Genomic DNA, 13600 nt, shown 5'->3' with positions numbered 1-13600 from the left:
GGAAATAGAGGAAGGCGGGTTGTTAGGCCAACATTTCCATCATCCCATCATGATGCCATCCGAGCAACTCCCAAGCCAAGAAAGGGCCATTGGTGCCGCATCTGTTATCATTCTTGGTTGGCCCACGAACCCACGTCCCTTCGGGATTTCCCTTTCTTGATCCACATTATTTGCACTGTGATGTGACCGCCCTGGCTTGGCCCACGTCTGATATCGGTGTCACAAGTTTTCTCAGATTTTTCAGAGAGAAATATAACGATGACGCTACCATCGCTACCAGAAGACGTTTCACCCATCGGAGCCATGTCGAATCGAGCAGCCGCGTGACCGTAGAAGACGGGCCAAGGAGACAGAACCGAGAATTCGGGAACAAAATGTTTGCATGGGCTCATTTAACCAGCTGCACGCTAGCATCGGTGCAAATCGGGGTTCCTGATGGCTGTCTCTCCTCGCGTCCAGTCTTTGGGGAGTTGCCGGTGGATCGTGAAAACGAAGGTGTCTTCGTACTCTTACTCTTGCCCCACCGCCGAAGAACAGGCTCAGGTCTTGGGGCGGTCCTGAGCGGTTCTGTCCTGGGTTCAGCGCTCTCGGGCGTCCAGTCCGGCAGTCGCACCAGCCACAATTCTACCCACTGTCCAAGAATTGCCAAGCCACCTAGCGTTGCAGCGGATTTGCAAGGGGTCTTGTGCCGTTACCGTAGGTTTGCAGGGACGGAGTGCAGTCGGTATCAGTCGCTCATTGTGAGTTCGCGCTCTATCGTCGCCGGTGTCGCCCTCTTCCCGCCTCTGATTTTCCGCCTCTGGCCATGTAATAAATCCAGGCCGTAAAAACGCGTGCCGGGAGCCGGGATCTATGACACTGTGTCTATCCCCGGTTTGTACACCTCTACACCAGTACACCTGGCTAGGTACCCAGGTCCCAGGCGGCTACCTACAACGTTGACGGTGTGCGACCGTGACCCGGACGCAGCAGGTGGAAAGGCCGAGCTCCAATAAACACGCAGCAGCAAGGAGCAATTAAACCCGGCACTCGTCCTGCGTGCCTTCCCGTTTTGGGCTTCTTTCGAAAAACCGGGGGTGCCGTCCCGTCCCAGAATCGTTTCATTTCAGGTTCTCGTCGACACCGACCGCCGCGGCCTTCCATTGCACTTAATACCCGCCTCTCCCTTCTTATCTCTCCTCCCTCTCGTCTCTTCGTAATTTTTCCGTCTGCTTGTTCTGCGAACGCCACATATTCCCCGCCTTCACCATTCTCTCAGATTTTAATAACTAATCCAAGCAATATCACGTCCGGGTTTTCCGACATCGATACATAATAGTCTCTACTTCACACCACCACCACAACAACAACAACCTCAACTCATCACACACTCTCCTCCCATCGCCAGTCACCATGCGTCAGAACATCATCTTCGTCGCGCTCTCCGCGCTCACCGCTGCCGTCGCCGCCCAGTCGTCCAACAGCAACCTCACCGTCCCCGTCGACTCTGTTAACCCGACCTTGAGGAGTATGTAACACAGTTTTCAAAAGTCGTGTTACCTCGAGATACTAACACCGTCTTGTCATCAGACCAGTGGTGTGTTGCCCAGTACAACACCTGCAAGATTCTTTGCGGCATGTCTGTCTCGAAGAACGACTGCGACCCGGTATGTTTTGACCATCTGAAGTACCGCTCATGGAAGCATCACTGACCACATGTTCCCTCTTTACTTATAGACGACGCTGGAATGGGAGTGCACTTGCAGTTCTGGCGTTTCCCCAGCTGTTGAGGATTACGAACAGACTGTACCTTTTGTAAGTGCCCCTCGATTTTTGTTCTGGAAGCAAGGTTTCTGACGCGGCGCCCTACAGCTCATGTGTGAATTCGCCTTCGACACCTGCATCGCCAACCACCCAAACGATTCCCAGGGTCAGGATAAGTGCGAGACGGACATCAGAGACAAGTGCGCTACCAAGCCGCCTGCCGCGATCAAGGTCTCCTCGTCTAGCGCCGCTGCCACCACTTCCGCTGCCAAGCCCACCCAGACCAAGGACACTGCCGTTGAGACTTCCGCTGCCGCCGCTTCCTCGACCTCTGAAAGCTTTGCTGCTCCCACCAACGCTGCTGCCTTCCTCGGCAACGGTGTTGCTGCTGCCGCTGCCGGTGTCTTCGCCGCTGCCCTTCTCTAAGCAGTGCACCTCATGAAGGAATGACGGACGTTTGATACCTCGATGCTTCTCAAAAGTTTACTTTTAGTTTGCTTTGGATGCGGCGGCGTTGACGGTTGTATTCAGTTCTTTGTATCTACCCAAAAAGGACCCTCTCGGAAGGCTTGTAATCACGCATACATCGCGGCGGCAGTATCCACCTTGACACAAGGCAATAAGCTGAAGGGAAGCATTAATACGTACGCAGAGCGCCTAATGAGAGGAGGTCCGGTGTGATTAACAGAGCAGAAATGGGCGATTTAACGCATATCTTGGGTGGCAGGAAAGTACATGTGGGGTCTTGTACGTGCGTAGTTTGGTGCCCGTTTGGTTTGCGGATGAGAGACAGTCAAATACCCTTTATCTTAATTCATAGTTGTGACCCTCTGTCCATTGTTTGAACCTCATTGTGAGTGCCGTGCCTTTCAATCCGAGAGAATGGGATATAAATAACTTGGTCAGTTGTCCTTGATGGCCTTTGTCGGCAACTGGTTGTCTAATAAGCCCTTTGTCTGCATTGACTTTTCGCTGATAGAACTCTGGACAGAATCCTACTCAGCGAGATGGGTGGTTGCTTTGAAACAATGCGATTGTGGAAATAGAATTGCTATTTCCTGGCCCGCTTTGTCAGTAACTGGTTGTTGATATAGCCCTTTGTTTACATGTGAATTGTTGCTGATAGAACTCTTTGGACAGTGCCGTACATAGCAGAAAGGCTGACTGCTTTTAAACAATCCGATTGTCAACATGGTGTTTCTGTTCATACCTCCTTGCTGTTCTATCATCTTGTTCCGATTTTTCAACCAGTAACATACATATCTTGACAAGTCCGATAACAGCTGACATATTGTCACAACAAAAATGCCACCTAAACGAGCAGCAAACGGAGCGGCTCCCAACCAGCCAGCCGCCCAAAGACAACGATTAGCACCAGCAGCTCCTTCTCCTTCTCCTCCCCCTTTCCCTCCTGCCCTAGCCCCTAGATCACCCACTATAATCCCGGAGGAGATCAAAACGCAGCTTGTGCTCGCCGCCCTGACCACGCACGACGATGTCTGCGCTTTCGAGCTGTTCTGCTCAGACTGGAAGATCTGCAATCGACAGCGAGAAAAGCCCCAACTCGAGGAAATCCTGAGGAAGCTGAGAGTGGATGTGTACACGCCAAGCTCGCAAACACTAGGAGTGCAGGCGGGGCAGGGAGAAGAACAGTTTTATGGGGAGCTGAAGAGTTATTTTGCGGGACACTCGATGAGAAGAACGCAATGTCCACTCTTTGGGGACGGAGCACATGGGTTCGAAAACAAACATTGTGAAAAGTGCGGATGTGTTCCGTTCCAAAAGGAGGTCCTGATGGAAGGCGTTGGGGCGTGGGATACGGATTGGGAGGGGAAGTTGGATCCGGAGGCAAGGGGGTGGGAGGGAGCAGTCTGGACTGGGAGGCTCAGGAAGGGAATGGGTTATCGTGGAAACGGAAGAGATGGGAGAAGAAAAGAGGTTGAGCCATGGGACCAGATGGTTGAGGAGGCGAGGACTACGGGTATCAATGCCTACATGACAAGCATAAGGAATACGAGGATGGGGAAATTTTTGGCGAGGGAGGTGAAGAGAGAGAGAACGCTCAGGTCGGACAGATTGGTCGTTTTGAATCAGAGGGCGACGAAATGGTTGGGAAGATTTACGCAGAGAGGGTTGGGAAGACGGGTGCGTAGCGGGCTTGAGGGGATGATCACTTGGGGAGACGAGATGGTTGGACTCTTGCCTTTCATCGAAGGGTTCACGGAGAGGTTTGACGACAACGGTTATTTGAGGGTGGCCACCGGTGCACCGGCGTCCTCGGCTGTCGCCGCTGCCGTCAAAGCCAGACCCTTTAACCAGGTAAAGAAACATCTCTCCCCAGAACCTCCTAACCAAGAGCCCTGGGTTCTATATAGACGTATCCGCCATCTCATGATCAACAGCGACCCCTATCTCAATTTGGAAGTAGGTATTGACTACCCCCGTTATGGTATTATTCCTCCCACAGAACCACCGGCCGCCACAGTGCTGGCTAATATGTCAGGGGTCCGAGACCGTGTGTATTTTGAGCACATGGTGCCCTTGTACGTTGATTATCAGGCCTTGACAAATCTCGAGACACTCTACCTCGATTTGAGGCACGTTACAAAACGCAAATTCGGCACCACGCAATTCCAGATGGAAGAGGTCGTACAGCTGGCTCGAAGGCTCGAAGGAAAGAACCTGCGATTGCTCGTCATTGCGGGACTGCGAACTGGAGGGGCGTATTGGTGGGGGGAGAGAGAGCTGAACATCGAGGAAATCGAGGGATTTGAGATCCAGAATCCAGCGGACTGGAGGAATGTTAACTGGCTTTTGGAATTTAGAGGAGCGTTGAGGCCTGGGGGAAAGCTGATTCTGGTGGATTCGTATTTCAATGATTTTCCTTGGCTTCGACATTGGCCGTGGACAAATCCGTTGAACGCGGATGGGCCCATGCCACAAGGCCATGTACCTATGGGTGGGTTCCCGGTTTTCGTGAACAATTTCATTGACAACGAATCTGATAGCAACGAAGATGATGACAACGAATTTGATGACAACGAAGATGATGACAACGAAGATGATGACTTGACGGAGGAAACATCATCGGAGGAAACATCATCGGAGGAAACATCATCGGGGGAATCAATATAAACGACCAACGGAGCGTGACAGCCCCCTAGCCAAAGCAACTAAGAAAGAGGTCTGGCTTATGGTACAACAACAAAGGCAACAACAACGAAAATAATCGAAATGAGACGTAGCACATTTGAATAGAAGATCGGAAAGGTCAGGCAGTACGATAGTTAGTAGTATATAGAAACAATTAATGACAACTTAAAGATCTGAGATGAGGATGTCAATTTTGAAAAGATAGGCCAAAGAAAAAGTCCGAATGTAAACAAAGAAACTGGACAAAGGCTGACATAAACGTGGACTGTCACTCTGGCTGATGTACGTGGTGATCGTTGTGTGTCTGCTTCATGTATAGTTGAATGAATGATAGTCCCAATTCCGTCCAGCCAGAATTGACATGTTTTAAATATTTATTTATTTTTTTTTTTTTTTTTTTTTTTTTTTTTTTTTTTTTTTTTATATTGAAGAACTGCCATTCATGAACCCTGTCTCGCCCACCCAATGCACAATGCATTACGGTTCTCACCACCTTTCAGGCCGCCCAAATTAATTTTGGCCTTCTTATTGTTTGAATTGGAAAGGGCTGGTAATAGCTGATATTAGTACTAGTTGATGCACCCAATCTGACCTTCCAACGGCTTCGAGCCTGGCGAGGCATTAAGTGGGTGAAACCATCAATGCAGTCCTGGGGAATCCGTGCCAATATCAACGGGAGTCTCAAAACTACGGCGGATATTTTCCTTATTGCCCATCAAGAAATGAAGCCCTGGAAACTCCCTTCTCATCTTGTGCCAAGGGTGTTTGATGGAGTCGAGATCTGGAGAGTGTGATCGGTGCTGTATAGACCAGATCCCCTGAATCTCCAATAAGGTCTTCATCGCCCTCGGAAGATGAACTCCGGCTCTGCATCATAACGAGGTAAATATCCACAAAGTGTATTCGAACCAGCGTTTGCGCAGGTAACCGCGCAGTGCGATTTGCTCGATCGTTGACATAGTGACATACATAGGTTCGTCAACCGCAGCTGTTCAAGTTCCTGTTCCTGAGTTTGACATCCCGATGCCAAACTGATAGGCACGATACATAACAGGCACATCATGTGCAAAAAGTTCTCGGGCCGGGCCGACCAATACTATCAACTTACAAGATTCTCAGTTGTCCGTACAAAAAGCATTGATCTCGAACATGGGATGCTGGATAACTTGTAAACGTTCAATCATCAATATATGTGACAGGTGCCATGCAATGCGGGGAACGCTTCAGGTTGTTCAGCCCCGGCATTCAAGTATCTTGAGGTGGTACAAGATACCCAACCCGCGCTTCGGGTTTCGTATGGTTCAGTTGTGGCCTGGCTCGTCCGTCTCATTCTCAAAGCCTGAGTGTGGATGCCCAAAATGATGGGATACATAGTGTAGACAAAAATGGGTCCGGTTCGTGATGGTGGCTGTCGAAATGGAGGAATGCGTACCTACGTATTGAATGAACTTGAACATCGAACGCGATAACCAGGGCGACCTTTCTCGTCCACTGAGGTCAGGGTCGTTTGGCGTGGATCGATTGGCTGTGGTGATGCCATGGCCAACGCCGTCAAGCCGTCAAGGGGAATCTGCATGCTCGCTGCAATGCTCATTGGCCAGCCGATCATAGGGATGTCTTTCCATTGTGGGTTGGCAGTTGCTGAAGGTGCGTCGCCAGTCGCTCCTGCCTTGGTGGCAACCACTCATGAGAACTCCGTCGCACACTTTGCATCTGCCATTTGGATCATTTGGACCACTTGGAGAGGTGTGCCTGCCCTGCTTTCGTGCCTTCCATTTGCGACGACTCAAGCCTGCATTCGACTCCCGTCACTCAGTCAGGCTGGCAAGTGGGTGCCGGGCATTATCGGCTATCGACGTCCTTCCGATTTCCAAACCTTCGCCGTCTTTCCTTCATCCCCAAGTCCACGGTTCCCAGTTGGATCGAGGTCCAAAATGCGTGCCATACACCCCTCCGACCCCTCGCCAGACCTTTGCTTTCACTCCCATTCACTCCTCGCCCTAGACAGAGCTCGGATTTGCTTTGCGACGCGCAAGGTCACTCACTCAACCTTCCTTCACGAACCAGTCTTCTTCGCAAAACCATACCTTCCCCGGCTGACAAAGACACGCTGTCGCTTGCATTCCTCACCATAAGCTCATCCTCCAAGAGCGTCACGTATGCAACAACACCCCGGTTTCACAAGGAATCGACAGTTGTGATGGAAAGAGGTTGCTTACAGCGGTCGCAAGGAGTTGTGGTTCGTTATGGCGCCTAGCAAGGACTCAAAGCGGGGCTCGAAAACCGCAGAAAGCAACATCAACAATAGTAATACGTCGAATGCCAACGGAGGAGGCGGCAATGCCAGCAGAGACTCTCGCCATACCGGCCTGTTCTTGCCTCTCTTTGGCTTGCGCCTATCCCCACGCCATAAGCGCCGTATCGAGACCGAGCGGGATCGCATGCTGTCGGATCCTGATCGACACTCACACCTACGTCGCGGACGGGTGACACCTCCAGCGCCAACTGTGGACGTCGAGCTAAAGCCTTTGGATGATCGACAACCGAACATGAAGTTCGCTCTGCGGCCCGGTTCTGCAGTCGCTAAGCTCGAACAATTCGTCCGGCGCCGTTATCAAGACAAGGGTCATCCCATCGCCACGGCTGCTCACTTTGCTTTTTATGTGGACGGCAGAGTACTCAACCCCGAGGATGTGCTCCCTCCCACATCTTTCAAGATCTGGTATCGCATGTCCAGATCTTCTGCCGAGGTTGACCAGTGGAAGTTCAGTCAGTACAAGGATGCGAACAACCAGCCAATTCCCCCAGAGCTTGCGACTCAACTCGTTCAGGCAATCGATACAGGCGGCGCCACGGTAGGCGAGTTGAGACGCAAAATTGCGGCTTTTATGTCCATCTCCGATCCGGACAGGGTGTTGCTGGTGGCTCGAGGGGGAACACGACCAGGTCAGTTGCAGGGAGACAGCTGGGTGGTTTCTGAAATCAAGCGACACTGGCTTTGTTGTTGGATCAGTTATCACATTGCGCGGACGAACGCATATGCTGTGATCAATGGTCTTGGAAGGCGCTACGTCTATCATCCCGAGTCGCATTACTTCTATGACGGCATGAGTGTTAGGCGCTGGCAACATCACCTTGATACCCGCCTGTTTCGGAATGTCCGCTCACGGGGAAAAACTGGTTTCAATGCTCACTGGTCGGAGATCACCTTGACGCTCAACGGTACGCGTGTCAGTAAGACTACACGCGTTTGTTGGGGAAAGACGTACGAGGTCGAACTTTCTGGTCAGGCTGCCAAAATCTTCTCGGCCGAGGAAGCTTGGCTTCTACCAGACGAAGCCTGCAGCGTTTGCCTTGACAGCAAGAATCTTAGCCTCATGGCATACAAGATCACATCTGGATGCAATCACAAGCCAACCATCTGCAACGCTTGTTTAAGCCAGTGGATTGCTTCGGAGCTGGAAACCAAGATGTGGGATCGGATTAAGTGTCCGGAGTGCCCTAAATCTCTTGAGTTCGCAGATGTCCAAAGAAACGCATCAAGAAGCGTTTTCAGACGCTACGATGAGCTGGCAACTCGCGCTGCTCTCGGAAATATTCCCAACTTTCGATGGTGCAAATCGTCCAAATGTAACTCCGGCCAGATAGACGATGTCAGATGCGTGCGCTTCAAGTGCAAGGCCTGTAAGAATTCACATTGCATCAAGCACGACGTACCCTGGCACTCTGGCGAAACATGCGAGGAGTATGACAAGCGTAACACCCAAAAGAAGAAAGACGAAAGGGCATCCGAGGCAGAGATCACCAAGTCTAGCAAAAAGTGCCCATCGTGCAACAAGGCCGTCCACAAGTTTTCCGGTTGCAATCACATTACCTGTAAGTTCTGAATCATCGCAACCCCCCTCCTCGTCTCCCGGATGATCGGTTACTAACTGTATCTCCTGGCAGGTATCTGTTCTCACGAATGGTGCTATATATGCCTCGCCCCGTTTCAGCGCAACGAGCATGGCTTTCTCTACTGTCGTCATAAACCCGAGTGTACGGAGCGGGACCCCTTTGTCGACCTGATAGACCCCCAGAATGCAAACGCCGACCCCCGCACATTTTTCGAAGCCGCCAACCACGGTTTATTCCCGCCACAATTTTTCAGAAACCGCCTTCGAGTTGTCCGCGGCAGAGCTGCCCGACACCATCTTGAGGCCGGAGCCAATGAACCAGGCGTAGGGCAAATGGGACGTAACCCTAACCGCCTTCACCCCGACATGTTTCTCCCTCCTTGGATGCAGGAAGCAGACCGAGGGATGTTTGCGGGTGTTGCTGGTATCGCGGATCATGTTGCAAACGGTAACGGTAACGATCGCGACCCTATGCACGATCTGAGGGTGTTGGCGCAAGATATGAGGGCAGCACGGAGAGAGCGGGCTTAGGTACTCCTTCTCGACGAACCTGGACTCAACGAATACGACATCACTCTCCATAGCTTCAGTGCCATGATCCTCGCCTCTCCAGATATGTGGGCGGCGTTCGTTGCCCATGAATGGACGCGCAGGACTGGCCATCCTCATCCGCCCCCTCCTGGACCCGAAGGAGCTCGCGACAACGATTTCGAGGAACGGTTTTCTGAAATAATGTGGGACTTGTGGCTCGACGTCGTTGTAGAGAGTGAATTGATGGAAGATGATGATGATGAACCGATGTTCTTTGGCCCACCTCGACCTCCGGCTTGGTTTCATTGGGAGCCTGGCCACGGCGAGCCGCCAGTCTTCCCTGCTGGACTTCTACCCATTGGTAGTGAATTTCAGGTAGATGACCTCCTTTGGGACGGTGCATCCCTGATTCTTCCTCAGGGCCCCGTCCCTGAGCCACGCGATGTCGATGATACAGCAGGTCCTTTCTGGGCCCCTGCCCCAGTGACCCTCCGTCAACATCATTTCCTCCCCAGAGAACAACCGACGCACAATGAAGACGAACTTTTCCTGCAAACGCTAGAAGATGACATAACCACACACCAGGTCATTGATCCTCTGGACAATCTCTTATTGGATCGCCCCCCGTGGGCTCCTGACTTCCCTCTACCTCTCCGAGCGTCGATCCGCGATGTGGTAGATTTGGTCGACTCCGAACCCTCTCTTCCCCCTCCAGGCTGGCAAACTGCGCTGACTCTCCTTCGTCCCTGGTTTCACGAAGCGCCGTGGAGATTAGAGCCCGCGACCAATATTCCCGATCACATTGTCGGACGAGAAGAACTTGTGTTGTGGATTGATGATGCTGTGGATGTTCTGATCAGGCGCAACAGGACACTTTTGCAGTTTATCAACTTTGATATCCGTCAGCAAATGGCTGTTGCACCAGACGCGCCTCGACCGTGAGACACGGGTTGAGAAGCGAAGCCAAGCAGCCTGGAATGTGGATTGAGGCGTCCATCAAGATGTGGATGACGGTCGGAAGCAGTATAAACTTTATGACATCGCAACTTGGACCTGTTGTACCTGTAACTATTACAAGTGTTATAACATGAGCTCTTCTCGCTTAGGACAGTTAGCCATAGTGTTGGACCTTTAGCCAGGGTTTTGGCCAAACGAGGTCCTTACCCTTGTCCTTAACTATTTAAAGGATGGGAACTCGAACATTGGTACCGAAGTATACCGATGTGGCGGTGCTATGGACACTGGTTCTTCTCATATCTAAGCTGAAGAGACATAATGGATCGCAATCACTCTCACGCAACATATCCATCCGAAATCTAGTCAGCTCGTCTACCTGCACATACAAAAGATCTGTATTACCGGGTGGACGTACACTGGACGCTATAGTAGAAGCATAATCTCTAATGCACCATAGTGTTTAAGAGGCGGTTACGCAATAACTCCTCAACATGCCCTTGAAAGCTCAAAACACCCAACTAGGGTCAAACACCTATAATCCTAACCTCCTTCCATTCTTAAGTCCATGAGCAGACTAAAACATTCACATACGACCATACCCACTGGAAAACTCGGGATCCCGTCCGCTCTCCCATAGATAAGCCAGTGAGGGCCAGACTAGTAGTTGGGTCGGTGACGACCAGCGAATCCCTGGTGTTGTATGTTTTTCTTCCTTTTTTGTGCTTTTTCGCCTTGGCCCCGGCACTTGTTTTTCGTTCTCGTTTTATAGTCTCAGATGTGTCCTGTCTGATCGTGTTCCTTTTTTTTTTTTTTTTTTTTCTTTCTCGTGGTGGATATATGGGGGCTGTTACGATGTTAGAGGGGGTTGCGGATCTTGGCTTTGCATGTGCCTTGACGCAGGATTCTCGTATTGATGATGGAGCTTATCCGAATGTTGATTAAATCCTAAGAAAACTGAAATTGTACCTGCTTGTGAAAGGACTTTGCGTTATAAAACCGTGCAAAAAGTTGGTGCAATAGTGGTTGTGCTACTAAAAAAAATACAAGGGAGGATAATCACGCTTACGAATGACCTTTTTCGCGGCATGAACAACTGATTTGAACATCCTATTTCAGGCATCTAGTCATTGATCTGGTAAACCACGGCGAGGTAGTTCAAAAGGCTGGAGATAGGCTGATTGGAGACTGTGGGTGTCGGACGGCGCGTTGTCATGGAGTCTGCAGTATCCAGAATCCCGAAAACCGGGCATTGTGGACATGGAGACTAGGAAAATAAAAGGGATGCTGCGACTAACTGGCGGATCTCTATCAGACTTAAGAACCTGGTTCTTTGTTTTACTTAGACACTTAGTGCCTACCAAATCATAAGTATTGGGAGAAGATTAACTTGTCCAGATCCAGCAAGCCACAAGCCAAAGTCAAGTCAGTCAGTCATTTTGCCTCCTTTCGTTCGTTCAGTCTAGGACACAATGCAACAACAACACTTGTCCCTTCGGAAATACCTTCCCACATTGCATTTCCTGTGGCGCATGTTGATGATAAGTCTTGGATGCACATGCAGGACGTTGAATAGCGGAAATTTGAGAGAGCAACGAAGATAAGCGGAGAAAAGCTGCAGAGCACTCTAGCTGTAATGTGCCTCCATGCTTCGCAAGCTGGCCCTCGGGCCCTCTTGCGGCTCCTCATGCGTTACTCTCATCCCGGATCGCCCCCAACACTAGCATAGACTAAGCCCGTACCGTATAGACTCGGGGCAGAGGGTTTTAAGGTCTAGGTTCCCTGGAAATCAAGCATAAGCTGTAAGTATAGGTTGTGTTCGGAGCCGCTGTAGAGCTTTAGAGATAACGTTGCATTACCGTACATGGTCCGCAGCTGCACTCCCTGCACGGTAATGCAATGTTAAGGCTCTTCCAAAAAGCTCCTTACTGCTTTGTGTTCGTTGGTATAGCTGTATTGCTCTACAGCCTTAAATATGGGGTAAAGGTCCTTTAAAATTATTAGAAATCTGGCATATCGCGGTAAGGATCCTGGCCTTCTGATTGGTCAGATGGAGGATTTGGGGTAAGTGCAGGTGGTTGCAGCAACTTGCAGATTTTTACTGAAATCGAGCCGAATAAAAAAAGTGTAACTGTAAGACTGCACCTTACAGCCACCAAAACTGGGTTTTCTCTACAGCAATACAGCGGCTCCGAACACAACCATACTGCCCTAATATGTGCATGATATGCCTACAAAAATAGATGGGGGAGATGTGTTGCTACCCTGGAGGAATGTAAACTCGATTCTTCTAATGTCTCGCCTGTTCCTCATTTTTTTTTTTTTTTTTTTTTTTTTTTTAAAGGCGCCAGAGGGTGGAGATATCTAAAATTACCGACTTGCCTGCAATTTCTGGTGGACATAAATGTTGCAGTATACTTTACAGATCATGCCGGATTTCCAGGGAACATCAAATGTTGTGCCCCGAGCCTGTACGGTACACCACCCACTGCATCCGATCGGCCGTGTTGTGTCGGGTTCATGCTCCACTTTAATCACCGGAGCCACGGAGCCGAATACCGTAACTCGGGATACCGCAAAGACTCGGGCCATTGATTTTCAACTTTCCTGGGAATCATGCATAGTCTGTAAGCATACTGCAACATTCATGCCCGCCAGAAATTATATGTAAGACGATGATTTTCAATGTCCCTACCCTCCAGCGCCCTTGGAAAAAAAAAAAAAAAAAAACCCCAATTTTTTGGGGTTTTTGGGGGAAAAAAAAAAAAAAAAAGTGGAAAGGGCGGGATACTAGAAGAATCAAACTTACAGTGCTCAGGGGTGGCAACATGGCCCCCCTACTATTCTTTGCGGGCATAAAATGTACAGAATTGGGTATATGCATGTCTGATGATGCCTGATTTCCAGGAAAGTTGAAAATCAATGGCCCGAGTCTTTGTGGTACTGACATCCGGAGGATGGATTATGGGTAACATTCTTGTCCCATAGGCGTGGGCATGATTATCCCCTTTCTGGACGTCTGTGAATGTCTTTTTCTTTGTGTCTGTAGCAACAGATTTCTCTGCGTAGATGAATCCTGGAGGGGGCTGAGGCAGAGTCACACATTGCCCCCCTTCATGGTCAAAGCATTTTGTCTCGAGATGCAGCATGACTTTTCAAATATTCCACGCCCGTAGCTGCCATTGTCTGCTGCAGCACCGTGATGCGTCCAGATTGCGCAACTGTCGGGTTTCGTAAGTGATACAATCCTGTAAATATCTAATCAGCGCACCTTGCATGGTGACGGTTGTCAATATAAATACTGAACCTCCTCCTCTCCGATA

The 13600-nt window shown here is 50.2% G+C and overlaps 5 protein-coding genes across 5 annotated transcripts; 4 read left to right on the top strand and 1 right to left on the bottom strand.

Moving 5' to 3' along the window:
* Nucleotides 1–1392: 1392 nt before the first annotated feature.
* On the top strand, nucleotides 1393–2169 carry B0T23DRAFT_397784 (uncharacterized protein; the record flags this gene model as incomplete). The annotated part of the gene is made up of 4 exons (XM_062838314.1): nucleotides 1393–1507; nucleotides 1570–1646; nucleotides 1717–1794; nucleotides 1852–2169. 4 exons carry the CDS (start codon nucleotides 1393–1395, stop codon nucleotides 2167–2169), a joined length of 588 nt encoding a protein of 195 aa, XP_062690948.1.
* An 879-nt stretch (nucleotides 2170–3048) lies between these two features.
* B0T23DRAFT_414244 (uncharacterized protein) lies at nucleotides 3049–5205 on the top strand (the record flags this gene model as incomplete). The annotated part of the gene is made up of 1 exon (XM_062839557.1): nucleotides 3049–5205. The coding sequence occupies one exon, from the start codon at nucleotides 3049–3051 to the stop codon at nucleotides 4876–4878; it is 1830 nt and encodes a 609-aa protein (XP_062690947.1). The 3' UTR covers nucleotides 4879–5205.
* Nucleotides 5206–5308: 103 nt separating this feature from the next.
* Nucleotides 5309–6314, bottom strand: B0T23DRAFT_384986 (uncharacterized protein). Its single transcript, XM_062837507.1, has one exon. It carries the CDS (start codon nucleotides 5957–5959, stop codon nucleotides 5735–5737), a length of 225 nt encoding a protein of 74 aa, XP_062690946.1. The 5' UTR covers nucleotides 5960–6314; the 3' UTR covers nucleotides 5309–5734.
* A 707-nt stretch (nucleotides 6315–7021) lies between these two features.
* Nucleotides 7022–9351, top strand: B0T23DRAFT_196936 (uncharacterized protein). Its single transcript, XM_062833310.1, has 2 exons — nucleotides 7022–8772; nucleotides 8845–9351. The coding sequence occupies exons 1-2, from the start codon at nucleotides 7143–7145 to the stop codon at nucleotides 9321–9323; spliced, it is 2109 nt and encodes a 702-aa protein (XP_062690945.1). The 5' UTR covers nucleotides 7022–7142; the 3' UTR covers nucleotides 9324–9351.
* B0T23DRAFT_196943 (uncharacterized protein) lies at nucleotides 9157–10388 on the top strand. The gene has a single exon (XM_062833311.1). The coding sequence runs from the start codon at nucleotides 9387–9389 to the stop codon at nucleotides 10263–10265; it is 879 nt and encodes a 292-aa protein (XP_062690944.1). The 5' UTR covers nucleotides 9157–9386; the 3' UTR covers nucleotides 10266–10388.
* The last annotated feature ends 3212 nt before the right edge of the window (nucleotides 10389–13600 follow it).

The sequence above is a fragment of the Neurospora hispaniola genome, assembly GCF_033458365.1.
Source record: "Neurospora hispaniola strain FGSC 10403 chromosome Unknown B0T23scaffold_6, whole genome shotgun sequence".
NCBI lineage: Eukaryota > Fungi > Ascomycota > Sordariomycetes > Sordariales > Sordariaceae > Neurospora > Neurospora hispaniola.
Note: the sequence above shows the minus strand (reverse complement) of the source record. Positions and strands in the feature narration are given on the sequence as shown.